Raw genomic sequence first — 22,719 nt, forward strand, 5'->3', positions numbered from 1 at the left:
CATACTTGTAGGATCGTTTTAAGACCATTACACAGTAAGTCAGCTTAACATACTTACCTATAACCTTATATTTAATTTATTGGGGGTGGGGCTAAATTAAAAAGAACTTTAGCAACTAAAGTTGATGTTTTTAGCTCTGACATGTAGCTACGGTCCTTAAACGGCAATAATTGACATACTGTTAGTTTCAAACTCAGTGGTGAGTTTTAGTCAACCACTGAAATAAGCCAAATCTAGCTAAATGTGGATTATTTTTAGATCCTGCAGAAATCAGTTTTTTTTCCTACACCATGTCCTGCTGTAGAAACAAATTTGTAGAATTTGTTCATGCTGCAAGAGAGTGTGAGAGAGCAAAACTTCCAGCATGTAACAGGAAGGGTAAATGTACTGCAAAGCTGCTTTATGATATCCATTTGAGCTTTCACTCTGTTACTGAATATTCTGAATTTGGAGATGTTTTGTTTGTGTGTGTGTGTGTGTGTGTGTGTGCGTGCGTGTGTGCGTGCGTGTGTGTGTGTGTAAATCTCACAGTTAAGGTTAAAGTCTGCTATTTTTGTAGTATGAAACATGCTAGCTGTGCAAATCCTGACGCTAACAATGGCTTAAAACGTGACCTTTGTAACCATTTTCTTTCCGTTTTAAAATAACAGAACAGCCCTTATGGTGACTAACATTATCAAAGCGTTATCAAACTTTGTAAAATGCACGTCGCGTTTTCGGATTTGAACACAGCTAAATTTGGCGTTGATTGATCAAGCCTTAGAAAAACGGGACATCTGAAATTGGCCCAACAAGTCTAATCGGTACATCTCTACTCAACGTGGATTTCCAGTGTAACATTACAGCGTCAGGCATGACATTTGCATGTGAGTCATCAAAAAGAACAACAAGAAAGAATATAAGAGAATTAGCTTAGCGTTCGTTTCGACACGCACACAGAAGCAGGTAGAGCTCAGGAAGTATTCGACTACTCTAGCATGTCTAAAGGCAGCAGCGGGGTTTAACTTTATTACCGACTTACAAAAGGAGGTCAAAAGCAGGTTATTAGTGGAGTCGGAGCAACATTATGCATATGAGCAGGAAGTTTTCAGTAAATGAGCTTCTTGAGGATTAGGTTAGGTTTACAAATTCACTGCTTGCACAGTACCTGAAAATCACTTACAAACCCAGTCCGGCGAATACAGTACGTCTTTTATCAGTCGAGCTGCTTTGTGATGTATATAATGTCAACATTTTCAGTGTTTGCACTTCCAGTGTTCTCCAGCAGATCTTCTTGTCTCCCTGTTCTGCTTCCTTGGGTGGAGGAAATAAGCGTCATGGAGACCACCCAGTGGCGGGAGGTGAGGGATGGCCTTTTAAAATCTACCTCGCAGAAAACTGACCTGCTTCACAAAAAAAACAGTAGATTCTGCTCATTCAGGTTTTCACAAGTCTATTAAAATGTTAAAATGGCACATCAGACATATCCGTATTTTGTATTTATCGCTGTACATGAACACGTGTTTTTGTCTGTGATGATATGGGAGGAGGATGAGATGAGATGAACTTCATCACAGATCGACTCTGCATATGAATAAATAAAATCCAATTTACAGCTATAAACAGCAAAAATAAATAGAACTTAGCAACTCGTCAAAAAGGGTAAAATTACAGGATGGACGGGGGGAAGAAAACTGGGAAAATGACGGGCAGGATTCCACCAACCAAAAGCTAGTTTTAGTTTTGGTATGCCAGGGGGAATAGGTCACTCAGCCCCTTTCTGACGGCCAGCTGTGGAGCTCCAGCTTCGAGAACTACAGAGCAGGCGTCCCCCGCTGGGTTTCTACGAGGGACCTGCTGACCTTCTGCTCCGCGAGATGCTACTCCGTGTGGCGCTACAGTACGACAACAAGGAGGTCGGGTTCTTTTCACTCCGTGGAGCTTTCTTTGCACGCGTCCTTCTGCTGCTGCTCCAGCTCCTTCTTCCGTATCTTCTCGCGTTGTTTCTCCACTTTCTCCTGGTTGCGCCGGGCCTTCTCCATCAGAACTTTGAGGTCTTTGATCTTTTTCTTGATCAGGGCGCGGTCCTGGGAAGAAGTCACACCAAGAGTCTGAAAAAAAACAACAAAAAAACACAACAAAAAAACATTGTTTTATTTTGTCTTAGCCTGAGATTGTCAGTTATTTTAGGACAGCCTAATCAAAACATTTTTTTTTATTATTCTGTTTGTGGAGAAATCCTGTTTTTACAAGTACTGAGAAGCTTCCAAACACCCAACATGGGTATAAATATATTGCCTACCATAAACTAGTCGTTAGAGCACAGCCATCGAAAGAAATGTGGCATCAATAAAGTTTGGGCAGAACTCTGTTACTGCTCTGGAGAGAATTAGTAGAGCTTATTTAAACTGGTTGGTTTCCAGGCATTTATGGGTGGTTTATAAATTTTTATTTGTGTTAATTCTGGGGCTTTGGAGAGATTGTTCCAGAAACTTTTTAGCATTGCTCAATAAAAAAAAAAAAGAAAAAAAAAAGGCTATGTTGGAAAAAAAAAAAAAAATCTGTACAATTTTACACTATTGCATCGTGTTAGCCATCACTGTCAGATGGAGGAAAATTGGTTTAATATTGTTAGAAACTGGAAGACGAGTGCTAGTGTCCCGAGCTAAGCGAGTTTTTCGTCGCCACAGACCGCAAGGTGCCAACCGACAAAAAAAAAAAACACCTTCTGCTCTAAAACAGAAACCATCTGGCTTGACTAAAATTTGCGGCTGCTTATGTAGACAAACCAAATGCCTTCCGGGAAAAAAAAAAGAAAGGAAAAAAAAAAGAAAAAAAACATTTTATGGTCAAATGAGACCATAAAACACGGAGATATTTTGCTGCAGTGGCTAGAAGCAGTTTGAATGAGTCGTGTCGAGGCACTGTGTTAATTGTCAAGCATGGTAGTGGCAGCATCATGCTGTGTGACAGCACAAATGTTTGTGATTCCACAGAAGGTGTGATAATGTGTCTTAAAATGGGGGGGAGGGAGAGAGGAGCTTAACTACTGAGAGAGAGGTGGAGATGATAAAAGGGAACAAAAGAGCTAATTACAGGTGAGCGGATGCAGCTGGGGAAGGGGGAACATTAGGGGAAAACCTGAAACTAATATGAGCAGTAGACAAAAAGACAGGCCATTCTAGGGAAATAAATCCAAAGCATTAACAATAAGAATACATTAACGAACACAAGGAATAAACTATGGCTGCACAGTGGCGCAGTTGGTAGAGCTGTTGCCTTGCAGCAAGAAGGTTCTGGGTTTGATTCCCAGCCCCGGTCTTTCTGCATGGAGTTTGCATGTTCTCCCTGTGCATGTGTGGATTTTCTCCGGGTACTCCGGTTTCCTCCCACAGTCCAAAACCATGTCAGGTTAATTGGCCTCTCCAAATTGCCACTACAAATGAGTGTGTGTGTGCATGGTTGTGTGTCTCAGTGTTGCCCTTCGACAGACTGGCGACCTGTCCAGGGTGAACCCTGCCTCTCGCCCGGAACGTTAGCTGGAGGCACCAGCAACCCTCCCGACCCCACTGAGGGACAAGGGTGTAAAGAGGATGGATGAAGAGAGGAATAAACTACATGACAAAAAAAAAGAAGTACGGAAATAATGAAATGATCAAAACAGAAATGAAACTGAAATTTCAGATATCTACAAATATGACACAGATTCTCCAAATTCTTCAATTTGAATTAAAATCAGAAGTTATTGTTTGAACACACTCCAACATTTTTCTCCAACAGACCAATGATGCCAAACATATATTATAGATAGTTTAGGGACGATTATCAATTCCTCCAAGCACAGTGGTCAAATATCCAGAAATGTGCCAAAGGTTTGTCAATCGATACAATATGGTATCCATTGATAAACAATATGGTACATATTGACCAAAATATTTGTCAGGCTTCGTGTGTATCATGTTGACTTTTGTCTCTATTAGACAAATTTACAATAAATGCACCAAACCTGGCCTTAAAACTTTCTTTTAGGCCAGAAACACAAAGTCACCTTGAGTTCGGCACTGTCCAGCTGCAGCAGCTGCTCCCCGTCTACGTTTTTGGCAGTGAATTCTGGGATATGGTGTTCTAAATTGAGGCCTGCGAGCCAGCGCGCCACTTGCTGCGAGGTCCAGTCCGTGATGCTGCGGCTCTGCCAGTGGTGCTGCTTCAAAGACTGTGCTTCATCTAAAATCTAACATTTGACACGACACAGAAGATAAAAAAAAAAAAAAAAAAGAAGATAGTTGAACCAAAACGGGATGACAAATGAGTCCAGATGAAATAAGCAGCAGTTAAATTAACAGTGAACTGACTGATTAATTGTTGTCATGCTCTGCGAAACGATGGATTTTTCAAATATAACATCTCTTTAAAGTGGAAATCTGTCAGAAACGAACGATAGCAAAACACGAAACGCAACACTCACGGACGAAAAAAAAAAAAAGTAGTTCAAGCACAATATGGACACAAAACTCGCATGAGCTCTACAGGCCGGCAGCTTTAGTCTCACCTCATCATCTATCATATCCAGACTCTGAACATCGCAGCAGCAGACAAAAAAAAAAGACGACTCGTATCGTTAGCAGAGCAGAAATGAGTTAGCTTAAACTGCAAAAGCAGAAGAATATCTAACACACACACACGCACGCACACGCACGTTTTCTTAAGTGTATTTTATTTTTTTTACCTCATCCGAGGACAACACTGGGGTGTGTGAGACCCCCGACACCCTGGTGGCGCTGAGCAGACCACTGATCTCCACCGAGCTGCTGCTGCTGCTGGCGCTCAGGTCGTCGCCCGCGGTCGGTGCCTGTAAAGTCAGAATTGCACTTGGTGAGTTTTGCAATGGGAGCCATCTGGCTCTGAGACAGAATTCAGCTGATTAACTGGAGCACTTTCGCTTTACTGATGGTTCGGCGCGGCGCTATTGATGTAAAGTAACTCGATGAAGCAATAGTGAGCGGGTAGTCGAATCAAGGGTGAGCGGCTGGGTGTATTTCTTAAGTAAAGAGAGGAAACGAGGAGTGAGTAAATCAGGGCAACGACTGCATATCAGGCGACATGCAGTCGTCTTGTGATGAAAAGTGTCTGAAAGTACAAATAAATTCAGATGCTAAATCACAACTCAAAATGTAAATGGGATTAGATTGGATTAAGCTTGATTGCTACAGGTGTCGCTACAGTGCTCTGCTAAAACACTCGCGTCCCATTGAACCTTTGAACAGTTTGTCACATCACAATCGCAAATAAACCACAGAGTGTATTTTATTTTGTTTTACAGGCCATCACAAAATACGGCGTCATTGCAGAGGAGAAGAAAAGTAACTTTGTTGTTTGTTTATGCTTCCAAACATCCTATTTCATTTTGGTTAAATAGTTTATTTAATTTAGGGATTTTTATCCTTATGCATTACAAATACAAGCTGATGGCTGCGAGAGGCTGGAAAGGAGACGAGGTTTTGCCTTCCCGCAGAAAAAATGATCATGACAGAACGGCCCGGTCAAAGTCTAGACCTAAATCCAGCTGAAAGTGTGTGGCAAGACTGTTCACAGACTTTCTTCATCCCCCCTGACTCAGCTTGAACTTTTCTTCTTTTTTTTTTAAAAGAACTGAGAACAATCAGTCTCTAGAGATGCAAAGCTGACAGAGACATGCCTCAAAAAGTGTATGTGTAACACACACACAAAATAAATGTGAACCAGTTCGTCTTTTCATTCCAGTTCCTAGTTTGGCATTACTTTGTGCACATCTATTACACACAATTCATTTAAAATATACTGAGTCTGTAAAGTTAAATGGTTTCATTCAACCCTGGGATTGACATTACTCCTGAACTGAGAGCAGATGTCAAAGTCTGTCTTGATCAAATGCAATAAAAGATTTTGTCTTCAGCAGCTTAGAAGGATTATTTGAGCTTCGGCAGTGTTTGAGCTAAAAGTCAGACTAATCTCCCGGGTTAAGACTCTCAGCTCTGTAAGTCAAATCTTCCCCAAAAGCTTCTCATATGCACATAAGTTCTGCTTTGATTCATCTTCTGATTTACACTCATCTTCAAATGAGCTCGTCCTCAAAGAGAGAGAGAGAGAGAGAGAGAGAGAAAAGGAGAGAGGTTGTTCAGGATCAAAAACGTAATCTCCTTCATTAATATTATGTTATTCACATCCGATAGAAACCGTTTCGTTGCAAAGTCCCACATGCAAAAACAAATATCATGAGCAAAATCAAAGGGTTAACAACTGATTCCGTTAGCAGATAATGATTCGTTTAAGGTTATGAAATGATTCGTCTCTGATTTACCCCACAGAGAAACATCTTATAGGAACATAAATAAATCATGATGCTATACAATAACTCGTAATATGAGTAGGAGAAGAACTGGGGCCATGTTAGTGAGCTCTGTTCATTAGTGCAAAAATAAAATGAATTTTCTATTTTTCAGAGCTGCTGTAATTTTGGCTTAGGTAGTTTTGGAAAAGCTAAAGAAGCCTCTTTTTCTTAAACTTGTATCACAAATAAAAATAGTTTTTCCAATGTCCTCTTTGCACGGCTGCCTGAAAGCGATTGGTCATTTCCGTAGCACAGAGGAAAGCTCGTTTACCTTATCCTTCGGTTTCTGCACACCGCCATCTCCTGGCGGTTCTGTGGAACTGGAAGAGAAACAAGGCGATAACATTAGATGGATTTACAGAAATACTAAACAGCTGACGAGACGAGATCGTCAGATCTTCGTTTTTATGCGATTCCTCTATCATATCAGCAAAGTTTGGCAATATTCATGTCACAATGCAAATTATCTCAGCTGCCCTATGTGTTCATCATCAGTGTTCATGACGTTTCAGGTCTCTGCTGGTGATCAACACATCTCCTCGCTCGACGTTTTCTCCCCAACTATCTCCTGAGCCAGATTTTCCATCTGCACTCTTTGCTCGCTTTGACTCTCCTAAAAACACTAACCTGATTTAATCTTTTGTTTTCTGCGATAATAAAGGATAACAGGAAAATAATGAAGCAGTCTTATTGTTTGTTTTTACCCAGGGTCCGGAGCTTGTCTGTGTTCGTCCAGGCTCAACTTTCCAACTGACTGAGAACCTGCAAAAAAAAAAAAAAAAAAATTCCAACTGACTGAGAACCTGCAAAAAAAAAAAAAGTATATTGAAATGAGAAAAATTCAAACATTGGGACACGGAAAAGAAGCATGCCAGTGGATGTACAGCAGATGTACCGACCATGTTGTGTTTTCCTGGGGGAACCGTCTTTTGAATCGCCGCGAACCAATCCAAAGCAACTGCGTGCTGGACTACCACGTGCCTCAGAAATCTGAAGACACACCAATAAAGACGGAAGTAGGTCACTTAGGAATAATGAAATAAGGCTAAATGGAGAAAATAGTGATGGTTGGTTCAAAAAAACTCATGTAGAAAGAAAAGTGTAAACATGCACCATCTTATCCAAACAACTAGGGCTGCACACTAATCTGACAGAAGTCTCTTGACATACTTTCCCCGCCTCCATGTCCAATTTCTTGTCCTTTTTTTTTTTCTCTTTATGTAGGCGCCTTTGCTTCTGTGTTCCTGCCAGTTTTCATCTCCACTTGTTCCCCTAATCTGGACTCCTTCCTGCTGAGCTAAGTGACAGTTTTAGCCACACGAGAGGCCAGCATCCAGAAAAAAAAAAACCTCACTGCCGATGTTATTATCCCGCTGGGCAGGACAGTAAGCTGTGACAGCATCACACACTTCATTAAAACAGCAAATTCACACACAAAAATTATTCTAATACAAGAACAAAGTGGAATGGACAGAGGCTAACGGCTAACACGACGGACACAGACGGTCATTCGGTGGATCGTCTCACTAGGTGCCGCTGGATTAAAAACTCTTGCGACGATGAGGACAAATGGCAGCGTTTGCTCATACAAACCTGTCCTTCTTGGAAACTGACGCCGTCTCCTGTGCAGCCTGTCTGAGAGGATCCTTCGTCGACTTCTAGAGTAACAACGAAAATAGAAAACAGAGTAAAAACAGTGATTTCTTCATGAAAAGCTTCTGTCCTGTTCTGTTCTGAAGCGGAAAAGTTATTAAAGAACACGTCAATTTAGTTGAACTACAAAACCTTCATTGGAACTATTAAAGTTTCAAATTATTCTTTAGTCTACCAATCCCCTAAGTGCTACAGCACACGTGCCGACAGAGGCCGTCTTTTTCTTTTTGTCCACATTTCGGCTCTGTCCGTCAACCCTCCTCTGTTTTAACGCTGCGTGGGTCGTATCGGCTCAGACCCGATCACTCTTAACACCAACAGACGTGGCGCTTCTTAGAGCCGACTCTGTTATGACAGATGTAACCACTGAGACAAAGCCAGCGGAGCTTAAAAAGACTCGAGGAGAACAAAGTCGGACAGATATGCTTGAACATGGATTACACCATTGTTTTGGTTTGTGGGAAGTTTTAAAGAGAGATTTGGGTCAGGGGGTTGGGGTCACCGAACGCATGTTCGCGTTCGGTGGAAGGCCGACACCAAGTGCCCGCCGTGCGCCGTCTGAGTGCCGAAGGCGGATATCTGGTCTGCTAAGACGCGCAAAGTCGAGTTGCTGCACTGGAGTTACAGGGGATAAAATTCACTTCCCATTTCACTGAGAAACAACTAACTGAGTGACATCACAGATAATCTGTCTTGCCTATATTTTAAATCTACAGTCACAAAATGTGTTGTTGTCACAACAAAATATGCTTCTACGAGGTTTAAGAGGATTTTAGTTCAGCAAAATATCTTTTTCTTTTACCAACTGTTTTTTTATGTAATGTTAATTTTTTGGAGTGGGACTTTTTCATTGACTTATCCGTGGAGAAATGCGTCTCATTCTGCTAAAAACAAACTTCTCGGTTTAACGTAAAGAATTTTAAGTCTTCCTTTGCCAGGAGTATGAATTAGTTTGTGCTAAAGGTGGAAAGTGTTAGACAATAGTAATCCTTTTATATATGTATATTTTTTTTTTTTACATTACACAAACCTGGTGTTCAGACAGGCTTATATACTGAACAGAATTACATCAAAATAGAGAATTAAACACGTCAAACAAATGCTTTAGCTAACATGAAAACATAATAAGTTGGGGTAAAAAAAAAGAAGGTTTACTGAACCCTGTAGCTGAATTTGTCAGATCAAACACACAGACACATCCTAACAAACAATTGATAAAACTATGCATGTCCTGGATGACTCGTCAGAAATTAAATATCTTTTTTTTAGCTAGCTAAACTCACACTGAAGCAGCATTTTAAGGAGGCAGGAACTTAAAAGTTATTTTAGACATCCCTGTCCAAAATCCTCCAGGACTACTGACAAAAACCGCAAAGAAAGTCTCGCTCCTTCACAGCAGAACGCTGTTCTGAGAACCCTGGAGTAGCTTGAAATGCTAAGTGCAACAAGAGTAGCATGCTACTCCTGTCTTTGAGTGCACAACGTTGAAATGCCTACGTTGGGCACTCAAAGACAGAAGTGGCACGCAGAGGGGGGGAAGCAGTAAAATGTAGTGGGAACCAGTGCCCTCCCATAAAGACCTCTAGGTTGAGCTGCAGCTCCGCTCGGGCTGTGCTGCTGAGCGCTGAGCCTCTCAGAGCTGTTGCTGTTGTTGTTGTTGACCTGGATGCCATTCTGCTTCATCAGCTGCATTAACTCGGACTCCAATGCTGCAATCTGTGGGAGAGAGGCACCGATCAATGTTAATGATCTTCGGGCATTTACCCGTCAAAACAGCGTCCTCAGAGCTCCGAAATAAACGTTGCTCGGGCTTTTACTGGTTTGAAATCGGTTGTAGATTTCGCGCTTTATCTTAAATTCATTTTTCTTCCAGATTTCCACGTTGCAAGACCTGCAGTTCACCTGTTCCCCTTCTATTTTTAGTCAGATTTACAAGAACTCATTACAAAGATCACTCTGGATATATCTCTGACATCTCTGTAAAAAAAAAAAAATACAGGAAGGGAGGATGAACAGACAGATAAAATAGAAGAAAAAAACAAACGGACAAAACAAACAGAAAAAAATGGTTTTATGGACGGACCTACAGACATGAATGGATGGAGTGAACTTTTAAAAAATGTGTGAGTAAATTAGTCTGGAAAAGCAAAGATTTTTCCACACTCAAAACGTGAAAATAATTTAAATAAATTCCAGACTTTTGCTTTTTTTCCCCCAGACTGCTTAGAAACACTGAACAGATTAACAGTTTTTGTTCTCGGCCTAATCCTCAATATTCATTATTTACAATGCGCCGCAGCAGGACAGTAGGGACGTGGATTCAGTGTGCAGAGTAATGACAGGGGGCATTCGGGGTGACTGTCCATTCAGCCATGGAGAAAATAAAAGAGAGAGAAAACAAGGGCAGGAAAAGAGGAAACAACACGCACATAATGGGAATAGCTGGAGTGGTTATGTATTTATTATTGTGATATCATCACATTCTAATCAGACATATTGATACAGAACCTTCCATCAGTTTCACACGAAATGTTTTTAGCAGCAGCACAGTGACGAGACTCATCGCTTGCTAATTACTTATCCACACAAACTTCCATGCCGTACAGCTTTGTTCTATCGAAATGAAGACGTTTTCTTCAACAGAGATGAAGACAGTCCCATTACCCTGACTTGCAGTCCCTGGATCTCAGCCAGGTGAGCTTTCTCAGCCTCCTCCAGCCGCCTCCTCTCCACATCCTCCTTCTGGATGAACTCCACCTCTCTGGAAGTACAAGAAACAAACGGGCAGAGCGCCCAGTAGCTGTGTATTAACAGGTGAAAACAGGAGCCGTTTTTTTTTTTTGTTATTTTACACAAGTTATGGTTTCACGGCAACAAGCAACACAGCAAGGTATTTTACAATCGCACACAACAAACAAACGAGGTGCGTCTCTTGAAGGAACGAACGGCATCTTTCTCCCCCCTCTTGTTTGCTTTGCCGTTGCTCTGACAACTCTGCGCCTCCGCTGCGCAGCGCTTTCTTCCGCCACAGACGAGCACGGAGGGTTTTGTTTCATCAATTTACTTCCATTTGGCCTGCAGGGGCCCGAGCCAATTAGAGTCCATCAGAGTGGCTCTGAGCAGTAGAGGTTCTGATGGGGCTGACCGAAAGAATTATGGAGCAGAAGCGCAGGAAGGTCTGAGTGCACTAGACTGCGAGCCCCGGTTCGTACAGCAGAAACGGGATGCGACTAGGAATTTGCCGTGCAGCTTTAAAGTCTGGAGGTACTCATTTTAAACTTACTGTGTACTTAGATTTAGACGCATCTTTCCATTTTCTGGATTCTTCACATTTCCCATTTCAAAAACCGGCATGTTTTCAGACTCCAATTTCAATTTTCCGATAACCGAGCACAAAATAACGTCCTTGGACACGCTTGACCGTTGAGTCAGGACTTAATTTCTCTTTGCTCCACAAAACATCAATTAATGCAACGCTTTTAGCACTTCGTGGCATCTGAGCTCACCGAGACCAGTCGCATTTCAAAATTCATCGAAGGTTAAGCTTCCTAAAAGACAACAGACGAGTAAGGCGACGTCGGAAATCTGCGCCTTTCGACTGTTTTAAAGGGATGAAACGACGTCCCATTAAGCTAATTTTGTTTCTTTCCATAATGTAAACACTTCAAAAGACTTCAATACTTTAACAGTTTCCTCCGCGCTCGCTCACTCACTTCTGCTGGAAATCCTTAATGAGTTTCTTAGCCTTGTTGTATTTCTTCTCCAGAGCCTGGTACTGAGCCTGGGCCTCCTTCAGATGCTCGTTCACAGTGTGGCAGAGCGTCTGCGCCTCGATCCAGTAGCTCTCCAGCTTCAGCATCCTCTCCTTGTTCTCCTCAATGCTGGCCTTCAGCTGGCTCTTCTCCTTCTCCCAGCGCTGCTTCTCCTTCTCAACGGACGCCAACTGTTGGCGGGCAAACACGGCAATACTTACATTATTTACTCAAAACAGACTCAGTAAAGACAGATGTGTTTAAGTGGAGAAAGCAGCTAAAAGGGGAAAACCTATGGGAATGATGGAAAATGCCATTCAAAACCCGCAGAATGTTACGAGAGGTGACACCAACGAGACAAAGTTGGAAGAAAATCTGACCCGAAAGCTCGAATAGCACCACTTTACTTTTAATGGTAAAAATGGAGCATCATTACATTTTAATAGGCTTTTCAGGCACCACTTTATCCGATCACTTCAGCTGCCAACTCATTAATTTAAGAATTACTGAAATCAATTTGCATACATGCATGGGCTGAAGCCTTCGGACGAGCAGCAAGAGCAGAAATAAACGCCTCAGCATTTAGGGAGAGAAGAGAATCCCAAATAACTGTGTTGTGTTTCCACAGTTTTGCTAAAGGGAGCAACAAATAAAAGAGATAATGCACAAAAAACAAAGTGTGGAATGAGAAAGACCTGCACAGTAAACTGCATTTGTGTGTTTCTCACACATCTAAAAAAAAAAAAAAAACTTTGACAAACCTCAGCGTCTTACTCCACAAAACCCACAGACGTTTCGGTCTCTCACCTTGGTTTTGAGCTTCTGGATCTCGGCCTCTGTCACCGTGTGCTTGATCTGGAGCTGCAGAGAGTCCAAGCAGGGCAAAAGTGAGAAACGTCAGAGAGGAGAGAGATGGCGGTCAGATAATCAAATGCATGGCTGCGCAGGCTCTCTGCTGTCGATCCGGTTTGAGTGGCAGAGGCGGCCGACCCTGTCCTCCCAGCTCCCTCTTTGACGTTTCCTCCCAGAGGAAAGAACAGGGAAAAAAATTTTCTTTTTTTCCCTGTAAAAAGATGTTAAAATATAAATGTTTAACACAATGGATGGATGAGTTGCATAGGGAGTAACGATGGTGCATTTGTAAATCTCGGTGTAAAGTATGGGGCTGCAATAAAAACGTTGCATTTTAAAGCTCAACAGAAAAAAACAAGGTTAAAGTAATTACCAATGCACTGCAGGAGTTGGGCAAATATACAGTAAAGGGAGGCAAAAGAACAAGCGAAAAAACCCTGAGAGCACGTTTTTATTTTATTTCCTCTCGGTCTCCTCAGCCGGCGCCCGCTGTGCAGCTGAAGCCATTTGTTAAACGTGTTATATAACCACCGTGGAACTTCACAAAGGGGGAAAATGTGCCACAGCAGTGCAGTGATCAATCAATATTACTCAGTAGCCGAAAGAGTGCGACCGCGCTACCTGACAATAAATTAATGTTCCGTTTTATCGCCGTACTTTTCTCCGTTGAGCTTAAATTTCAGAGGTAGCGCCAAAGACTTGGCCAGAGTGTCTTTGGATCTCGGATAGGAAGCTTGCCGAGGAGCAACGTCGTTCTTTTCCTGGGAGATCATTAGTAGCGATCACCGTGTTCGCACCTGTAATCACTCACGAACCACTTGGGAATTTGAGGAGGTAAGCGGATCGCCTCTTTTGGCAAGAGCAGCAACACTGCCGAGTGAAAAAAAAAAAAAAAAAAAAAGAGATGCTGGATAACATTGTGTTATTAACTTTTGTTGCTTGATTTAATTTAATCTACTGATAACTTTGGCTTAACATTTCTTCCCCAAAGCAATAACAAGAATTAAAATGAACTGTTTCCCATCACTCCTTCAAACTGCCTTCAGAGATGTCTATTCAACTGTATAAAGCGAGTTTACCTCTCTGAACTTCTGGTACAGCTTAGTGGCATCCAACTCCGAAGGAGACAAGATGTCTTCCGTTTCCGGCAGATCAAACACCTCTATGCTCTTCTCGCCACCCGCTGTTGATCCCGTTTCCTCATCATCGGTGGCATACTCCCCCGTCTGCTTTAAGAGAAATGAAAAGGAAAAAAAAAAAAACAGTCATATAGTTTACACACAACAAACAAAAATAGGATAAATACCAATTCTCTCTTTGGCCCTTTGACAGAAAACTGATTGAGCTTTAAGCAAAAAAAAAAAAAAAAAAAAAAACTTGTTGGAGAGCATACAGCATTCTGCTTTGCAAGTTTAGTCTAAAACAGTAGCAACCTTAAGAGGTCAAAGAGTCTGTTTTGATTTCCGTCCCATGAAAGACATTTGTGAAAAGTACAACTTAAGATGCTGAGTTTTGACAGTTATATTCATTATATTTATGCATGACCCTTGTTATGAATAAAAGATGGGAAAATTTAATATAAAGCTAAATGGAAATTATTATTATTATTATTATTATTTTTATTTTTATTTTTTTTTATATATTAGGAACTGTCAAAGGAAACCTAAAGCGATGTTGACCTAAGATATGGGTACAATACTCTATCACATTAAGCAAACCACTGGAATAGTAACAGTTAAAGCTAAACAATGTGACCCATATTGTGACTTGACTTGAGCTAAAAGAAGGAACATTGCTATGGACGGTTCTTGTCTATAAATAAGCAAGAATTCAGGTTGCAGGTTAAACCTGCCATTATCTACAAATTGCAATCTGCTGCATAGTTTCTAGCTAGCTAGCTAGCTAGAAACTATGTGGCTAGCTAAAAAAAGGCTACAGCTAGCTAGCTGCTGTAGCCTTTTTTCCTCTTTCTTTGAACTCCACAGGGCAGCACATCACATTACAGTGATGTACCCAGTGTTTTTATTTATTTATTTTTTTTATTAAGCACTGATGGTAAAGGCTTTTTCCTAAATCCACACTCAGCCCTGTTTCACTTTCACACAAGCTACGCTTGCAATGCTACTGCTGCCTGTTACATAACGGTTGAGCAGTGTGCTTTGGTGCAAAAAAAGAAGCTTGAAAAATAAAGTGAAAGAATCATGAAATAACATTTCACGAGTCAGCAGTGATCATATGTTATTCTTAACATATATGGATGTCGGATTTTTATATTACATCAAATGCAAAAAAAACTAAGAAGGCAAAACGAGTGGCATCTGGAGGGGTTATATTTTCAAATCTCTAAAATGCGTCTCCAGATTTGACATTTATGTGAGCCATTACTGTGTTTCTTCGTGTCCCTCTCAAAATACCCTGTAGCTTAATGAACACTGGCACTGACTGTTGTGCATTAAACCTAAATGGAGGGGTCGATTCAGTTTTTGGCTGACGACCAAAAGAGACCAATCTTACCAGTGATGTTACTCTAAATCCTAAAAAATCCTGACATAGTACACTCTGTAGTGCACAGTTGGCTAAATTTTCCTTCTGATTTTTCTTCTCTTGTACAGGCACGATTCATGGTCTCTGGTCTCATTATCTTGGCCTACATTGTCTCCTCGTCTCTTTTCCTGCACCTATCACCTCTATCCATAAAAACGGAGCTCGGTCTGATTGGTTTGTGGCTACAGGGCCATCGTTCTACGTTACATTCCCATATACTAATGATGGAATTAAACTCTGGACACTGACACTTTAAGTGAAGAAGGAGCTTTTCAACTAGTTCTGACTTTCATTGTTTTTGCTTAAATAAATGTGACTTAAGTATACCTTAAAAAGTACAATTTATTCTAATCTTTTCAAAACCTCTTAATTGTCACCGGTTTCCTCTTCAATCCACCGACTTACATGTTATTTGGGGATGATAGTTAAGAGGTTAAGTTATTCCTTAGCCGAAAGCTATCATTAATACATAATGTACTGTTTGTAGTTTTATTTTGTATCACATAAAATTCCAACAAAACAAAATGAAGTTCATCATTTTAAGATGAAGAAGGTTTGCCACGAATACTTTTGCAAGGCACTGACTGAATATTTTCATGCCAGGAATGATTTAAATCTTTAATAAAACTCTGAACTTGTTTTATTAAAAGTCGTTGCATGTCAACATTATGAAGTATCGAGAGGGGGAAATACATGCAAAGACAGATATTCTAGGTGCAAAAGTCTGACTCTGCACAGCTTGGTGAGCCTTCTGCCAATAGCCAAATTAGAGCCGCAGAAGCTTTAATGACACTTGACAGTGTCGTACTTATGTCTTGCTATAACTACAGAAGTGCTAGATTCAGCATCAACAGCCCGAAAAGGAGATTCTTAAAGCAAAACCATTTTATACGCAACGATCACCGGGGAATAAAAGATTTCACACTCCATGTATAAAACACTACACAGAGACACGACCAGACGACAGCCTTTCCACAGCATGCATTTTACATTTGCACTGATCTTTGCTTCTTCCAGTGATCTATTTCATGCAGATGCAAAGTGCAACTGTGCCTATTTAGCTCAAAACCAAAGAAAACACGAGTTGCGACGCCAGGAGCTCAGTGTCTGGAGGATTAAAATGTGCTGTGACTACGCATCAGAACCAGAGGGAAATGCTGAGTGATGCAGCTCTCAGAGCATCCTCTTAGTCTGCATGGCGGTGAGAGAGCATGTTTTTCAATGCTAGCATCAAAAGCCTACACTGTCAGTCAGTTTTATAGAGCTAATAAGCTGATACTTCAAGCCAGCTGTCACGAGAAAGAAGCTGATTAGCATTAAGTGACAACCAGAAGCCTCATTTTTCATTACACTGTCACTTGCATGAATTGTTGGGAGCGTGCGAACTTAAAATAAATGGCCTTTCAGGACCCAAACTAGGATTCCCAGTCCCGTGTGCGTGTGATGCTAACATCGCACCAATCGGGGGAAGTAAGGATATGTGTAATTACCTCGTCGTCATCCGCGTCGTAGTGGGCGTACTGCTGCTCCAGGAGCTCTCTCTGCCTCCTCTCCTGCTCCAGGGTCTGCTGGATGAGCGTGGCCACCTCACTCTGCTGACCTGGGCGCTCTCGGCCAATCACAAAGCTGCACGGACAAGCATTGTTAAATAACATAATATAATATAATATAATACGATACGATACGATACGGTACAAAATAATATAAACTTAAAAGTTTCACCACGGTATTTTGTGATAATATTGTGATGATGGTTAAAGTGACGATAAGAACTGCTTAGTACTTCTCTTGTTGTTAAATGTATGGCAGTGACAGCATGACACGGCAATCGTAGCGCCGCAAACTTAGATATTGCCCTTTAAAAAATTTGCAACAGACTTCTTTAGGACACCAATCATAAAACGCAGTTTGATTGGTGCCACCAGAACACCCAGATTAACTGTATTTAACCATGTTTTCAAATTAATTAATATTTATTGACCAAACAGTGGAGAAAATAGTAAAAACTAACCATCCTGACAATGTGGACAATTTTGGGGGAGAGGGGTTTAAGTGTCATTACTTTTGTTGTTTATTGTGATAATAAAAGCAGAGTTCTCATCATAGAAAGACATTTATCACAATACATGATAAACGATACAGTAAATACCCACCCCTATAATATAATATAATATAATATAATATAATATAATATAATATAATATAATATAATATTGGTTCTTTAAGAACAAACAAGAAAATTATACATTTCAAAATAACCATACCATATACTTTGTATGACGTCACAATAGGCAAGTGTGGATTATTGTTTTAGATTTTATCTTGATTATGTAAGAATTTAGAGCAAAAAAAATAAAAGCAAAACAAAACGGAAAATGTGATTGTGAAACACTGTCGTATAGGGGATAAATATTATCTAAATGTTGTTTGATCTACCTGATCAGTAGCTTTAACTCGGCTCCTTTTAGCTAAACAATGTGTTTCCCGGGAACATGCAAGGAGACGCGCATGTCGAGCGTCGGTGACCTGGATCTTGTCGTGTTTTTGTGCAGGGAGGCCAGGCAACGGCAGCAGTCAACGTGAGAGAAGCAGAGGCCCAAAGCCGAATAGCAACGACAGCGATATTTGCTGACGTATCAGAGCGAAGCTGGGGGGACTGGATGTGCATAATAATGTGCAAAGCCAGTCTGCACAGCAGGGCAGCCAGCTATTAGCCTGGCAGGGATTTAAGCCAAATGGAAAAAAAAACAAACAAAAACAAAACAGACTGTGCCTCTGTAGGGACACAAAAAATATCCAACTCAAATCTTCAATGTGAGAAAGAGCGACCCTTCTAAAGTTTGAGTTTTGGCTCCCAGATTGCAGGAAGTGCACATGTTCCTCAGCTTAAACCTTTTGACTCACTGCGTGCGTTGTTTCTGCAAATCAGGCGAAAAATGTCATTATCTCCAATTTATATATTTTTTTCTCTCTCTCCTTACAGCTAACACAATAGGCCAATAATTAAAGCAAATGTTGAAGACAGCAGGGTCCAAGCGTCCGTGTGCACATGTGTGAGCGAGGTCCAATCTGTGCGCGTGAGAGAGGGAGAGAGGAAAGTGGATTCGAGATAGGACCCAATCAAGTGAATTCGTTTCCCCAGAGCTCGTTCGGATATTTCTAAGGGCCGGTAGGAGAAGGGCTTACGCTCTGGCAGAGAGGCACACTTGATCTACATGTAAAGGAACAACTGAAGGACATGGCATGGAAAGAAAGAAAGAGGAAGAAAAAAAAATCCACAGTGATAGAAAGGCCAGTGGAACAGTGAGGTCCTTCATGGACAGGCGAGGGGACGTCTGAGGAGTAGATGACCTGGAAACAGCCTCTCTCCACGTGCGAGTGGAGTTTGTCTCGGTTTGTAGCTGCCTCCTCCTGCTCTGAGACAGCCAGGCGGGAGGGTGCTGGATTAGCCGAACTGCACGCACACACCGCCAGAAATGATTTATTTCTGCACTCCAATTAAAACGAGGATGGCTCTAATATATGGAATATCATGGTGTTCCTTCAAATAGATGTCTAGCACTCCTTCAATATTATCCAAGATGTAATAAAATACGTCAACTTGGCAAAATTGTAATATTTAATAGGAACCAATTAGCTACTTTTTTTTTCATTGAGCTAAATCTGGGTAAAATAAATAAATCAGGATTGAAAAGAGTTTAAAAGAAATCTGAAAAATGTTCTTCCTGTACAGCGTACAGTTGTGCATTTTATTACGACCGCTTTCTGTTGGAAACGCCACATGGTTTGCAACTACATTTAAACTACATTTTACTCGTAGTCAATGAAGCGAGGAGAGGCTCTGTCTAATACCTGGATGATTCGCTGCTGAAAATCGGGGTTGAATTTAGCTAAAAAGGAAAATCTGGGACATTTGGCCACGAAACCTCTTGTGATCAGACAAAGTGAGGGAAGGATTTACCGAGGAGGAGGAGGTGGAGGAGGAGGAAGAGTGAGTGAGATGTGATGGAGGAAGATTGAATATCGAGTGCGAGTGAGGAGGTGGCAGCGAGAGTCGAATCTGGTCAGAAATAACACAGGGGAGTGAGAGACGGAAATAACCTGCTCTGACTCGTCAACGTAACATCAACGTTCTGGTTTCGAACATCACGATTTGCTGCGTGACGGAAAAACTCTGAGTTACAGTTTGAACATTTGCACGCTTTTTAGTTCTTCACTTATTAATCTCTTCATTTTTTTGCGGCCAGGATAGACGGGCGGATGATAGATGTTCACCTTTCCAAGGCTGCCTCACCGACACGCACACACACACACGCACACACACACACACGCACACACACACACACACACACACACACATCCTGCTGTGTGGAAAACCTCCACTGTCAATATTAGTTCAGCAAACAGCATCTGCTGGGACAGCAGTGTGTTGTGACACCAGTGGACATGTCTTCAGGTTTTCTACCAGGGCTGCATTTCCACAACATAAAGCATCTTTTGACGTCTCTGCCTCATTTAGAATATAAATAGAGGTCGAAAACCGATCGATTTATTGATTATTTTTAACAGTGACGCGGACACCTCTCCAGATGTTACTGCATCGACGGCTTCAAGTGAGAAAAATCTGTGTAATGAACCTTAACACAAACTGGAAGTCTTCAACTGTGACCTGCAATAACAAGTGCGTCTGACTTTTCTTTGGTCGTTTGAGTCAAAGAGACAAAAGAAATGAGAGGAGAGGAGGTTAGGAACCACGGCGAATGTTGAAAAAACACTAAGCAAACCAAAGGAGAATAAAAGACAAGAATCAGTTGGAGGCTGGTACGGCAGGCTGTTGCCAAGGACAGCTTGAGCTTTTCAAATCAAAGCCTTCCTGCCATCGCGTGCGTGTGTGTGTGTGTGTGTGTGTGTGTGGGTGTGTGTGTGTGTGTGTGTGTGTGCGTGTGTGTGTGTGTGTGTGTGTGTGTGCGTGTGTGTGTGTGTGTGTTTTTCACAGCGAGTATGGCGACTTGAGGGGCGGCTTTGTGATTTCTGCACCATGACAGCAGGGCTAAAGGAATTCAGAGCTGCAACGTTCAGACGCCTGCTGGTCCTGGGTAATTTTAAAACATTTCAAATCTAAATGTGTCTTGTTAAATCAAACCAGCCTGTCGTTTTCTTTTATCAAATATGAAAATGGACTAGTTATGGATATATCATAAAGTGGAGTTTCCCCCTTAGGCTCCTCATTGAATTTTGCTTGCAAAATAAAAAAAATACAATTTTTTTTGCTTTTTTAAGTTTCTGTTCACGTTTTTTTTTTTTTTTTGAGATAGTGATTTATTTTGCAGGGTTTATCTATGCTTCTGAAAAACACGTGTTGCTATGGCTGATTCAGGCTTTAAGGCATGTACCTATTGAGCAATGAGGCACACCATAAGATTTTGGATCAAATTTGACCTCAAACAATTTCTGAAATATGCTCCAAAGCTGCCAGGAAACCAATCGGTTTATGAAGTTTCAGCAGTGAGACTGGCCAGATGCTCAACCAGAAATACTCTAGGATATTGCTCTCATTATGAAAAGTGTGTATTCTCTCTTTAACTTGCTACGTGACGTTTCACCAAAAATCAGTAATCATGCGAGTGAGTATAATTTTGACAGTTTGGAAAAGAGAAAATGCACAACAAATTTAAATTTGGGCTCCCTGTTAATGTTTATAAGAAGAGTATCATCTCCTACTTGTTTTAGGGGTATTAAGGCATTGATTTTTTGTTGTTGTTTATATGTTGTATTTATTTCCCATATATATAGACTTCACAAGAACCAAATTTATTTGGATGTGAGTTTTTCCTACCGAACGACTCCTGACGTGTTCCTCAGGACCGAAGCAGCAAAGCTTTGGGTCACACCCACCAGACTGGTCCCGTCCACTTCCACAATCTGGTCATTCACCTTGATCCTGATGGGCACAAGCAGAGGCATCAGGCAACGCCGGGCTGTGACGAAATGAGCCTGAGAAGTTTGACCCAATTTTTTTCTCATTAATTTCATGTTCACTGACCCACGTCATACACGTTCAAATCATTTTTATGAAGTGCAACACGGCTGCTTCAGAGAACGTTCACAGAGGGAACTTCTGATTCCTGCAAAAATCAAAAGATGAGGCTAAAAAGAAAAAAGAAAAAAAAGCTACGGAGGCTAACAAGGATGCAGAGGCCAGGCAGTCTTTCGCCTTGGGCTACATGGTACATTAAAAAAATAAAAATAAAAATTAAAGCTTACAAAATTTCTTGACCTGAAACTGAACTACGGATAATAATAATAAAAAAAAAAGAATTTAGTGCCAGGGAAGTTGCAAGGAAAGACATTTTAATGCACATTCTTGATAAATATTCAGTTTACTTGAAAGTATTTTTGGAATTGTTTTAAAAACTATTATTATAAATCCTGAGTGCCTTAAAGATGCAGAACATATTTTTTTTCTTATGCAACAAAGAAACTCTTACTGAATGGGTTCTCATTATCATATCAATCCAAGTGTGTTTTGTTAAATAGTTACTAAGGGCTTCTTCATTTGATTTTATTCTTTTTTTTTTTTAAATCGACCAACAGAAATGGAGCCAAACATTATATGCAACACTATAATAATGTGTACTTTAACCAATTGCGCCAATGCTGAGGGAAAGCATTGACATCATCATAAAGTCATGAAATATTCATTTTAGAGTAACGCTGAGACGTCCTTTCAAACTAAAACACAGCAAACTCTTTGAATGTTTTGCTGCAAGTTCATTCAACAACAATAATAATAATAATAATAAACACAAGGAAATATTTTCTTTGGCATACGTCCACTGCTGTGCCCACTGGGTTTTCAGTTTCTCTCCAAGTCTGCCACATAAGTCCACCGAGAACACGGCAGCTAACGGCAGGGATTTAGTATGGCTGTGACAGCTACAGCGTCCAGCTGAGCCGTGTCACATGGAGGTAAAGAAACCCAGCGGCTCTGCAGGCGGACTTGTCTGTGCGAGGCTCAGACACTTTTATTCCTTTTTTTTTTTTTTTTTTTATTCCCTGCTCTAAAGAAATATCTCTGTGACTTTGTGCAGCTGAGACTGCGTTGCATTGAACTGTCAAATAAATACAGCAGTAAAAAAAAAAAAAAAAAAACGAAGAAAAAAACAATAACGCAAGACTGTAAACAAAGTGACAGAAAAAAAAGTCACTTAATTGTAATAAAAGCAAGATTGCACGTTGATAGATATTTTGGAGAACCTCTTTGATGCTCATGCTAAAACGATGTACATGCACGACTATGACACTTTCTAGTATTTTGAAATAATGAATTTTAATCAAAAAAGGCATAATAAATAAGTATTCTGAGTGGAGGGACAATGCTAATTACCAGATAAATTGCGACGTCAGTCCCCTCCACCTAATGAGGCCAAGCCACCAATACGCTCTGAATCTTACTGTGATTTAAACATGTATTTATTCTAATGCAGTGCACAAAACACAACTTAGTTTTTTTTCCCCCCCAGTCTCCTTCGAAATCACCTTGCCAGGCTGCACCGCTAATCAAAATAACTT

At 40.9% G+C, this 22,719-nt stretch overlaps 1 protein-coding gene and 2 long non-coding RNA genes across 6 annotated transcripts in view; 2 read left to right on the forward strand and 1 right to left on the reverse strand.

Annotated features, from left to right (window-relative positions):
* Nucleotides 1-283: 283 nt before the first annotated feature.
* ppp1r9a (protein phosphatase 1, regulatory subunit 9A) overlaps nucleotides 284-22,719 on the reverse strand; it is a 44,336-nt gene continuing 21,900 nt past the window's right edge. The window contains exons 5-19 of one of the 4 annotated variants that reach the window (XM_007573001.2): nucleotides 20,984-21,088; nucleotides 16,638-16,773; nucleotides 13,683-13,829; nucleotides 12,559-12,612; nucleotides 11,713-11,942; nucleotides 10,664-10,760; nucleotides 9,580-9,715; nucleotides 7,940-8,004; nucleotides 7,246-7,336; nucleotides 7,051-7,108; nucleotides 6,618-6,666; nucleotides 4,706-4,828; nucleotides 4,529-4,552; nucleotides 4,028-4,210; nucleotides 284-2,090 (exon numbers count right to left, since the gene is read on the reverse strand). In XM_007573001.2, coding sequence (XP_007573063.1) covers nucleotides 1,908-2,090; nucleotides 4,028-4,210; nucleotides 4,529-4,552; nucleotides 4,706-4,828; nucleotides 6,618-6,666; nucleotides 7,051-7,108; nucleotides 7,246-7,336; nucleotides 7,940-8,004; nucleotides 9,580-9,715; nucleotides 10,664-10,760; nucleotides 11,713-11,942; nucleotides 12,559-12,612; nucleotides 13,683-13,829; nucleotides 16,638-16,773; nucleotides 20,984-21,088 — 1,681 coding nt within the window. In that variant the 3' untranslated portion in view covers nucleotides 284-1,907. Of the gene's footprint in view, nucleotides 2,091-4,027; nucleotides 4,211-4,528; nucleotides 4,553-4,705; nucleotides 4,829-6,617; nucleotides 6,667-7,050; nucleotides 7,109-7,245; nucleotides 7,337-7,939; nucleotides 8,005-9,579; nucleotides 9,716-10,663; nucleotides 10,761-11,712; nucleotides 11,943-12,558; nucleotides 12,613-13,682; nucleotides 13,833-16,637; nucleotides 16,774-20,983; nucleotides 21,089-22,719 lie in introns of all 4 variants that reach the window. The other 3 variants (XM_007573000.2, XM_007573004.2, XM_007573002.2) reach the window with 3 other exon arrangements.
* On the forward strand, nucleotides 7,273-7,694 carry LOC107833041 (uncharacterized). Its single transcript, XR_001658750.1, has 2 exons — nucleotides 7,273-7,362; nucleotides 7,571-7,694. It is a non-coding gene; the product is annotated as an uncharacterized LOC107833041 (long non-coding RNA).
* LOC103152515 (uncharacterized) lies at nucleotides 12,619-18,663 on the forward strand. The gene is made up of 2 exons (XR_477734.2): nucleotides 12,619-13,437; nucleotides 18,131-18,663. It is a non-coding gene; the product is annotated as an uncharacterized LOC103152515 (long non-coding RNA).

Source organism: Poecilia formosa, unplaced genomic scaffold (genome assembly GCF_000485575.1).
Source record: "Poecilia formosa unplaced genomic scaffold, Poecilia_formosa-5.1.2 Scaffold313, whole genome shotgun sequence".
NCBI lineage: Eukaryota > Metazoa > Chordata > Actinopteri > Cyprinodontiformes > Poeciliidae > Poecilia > Poecilia formosa.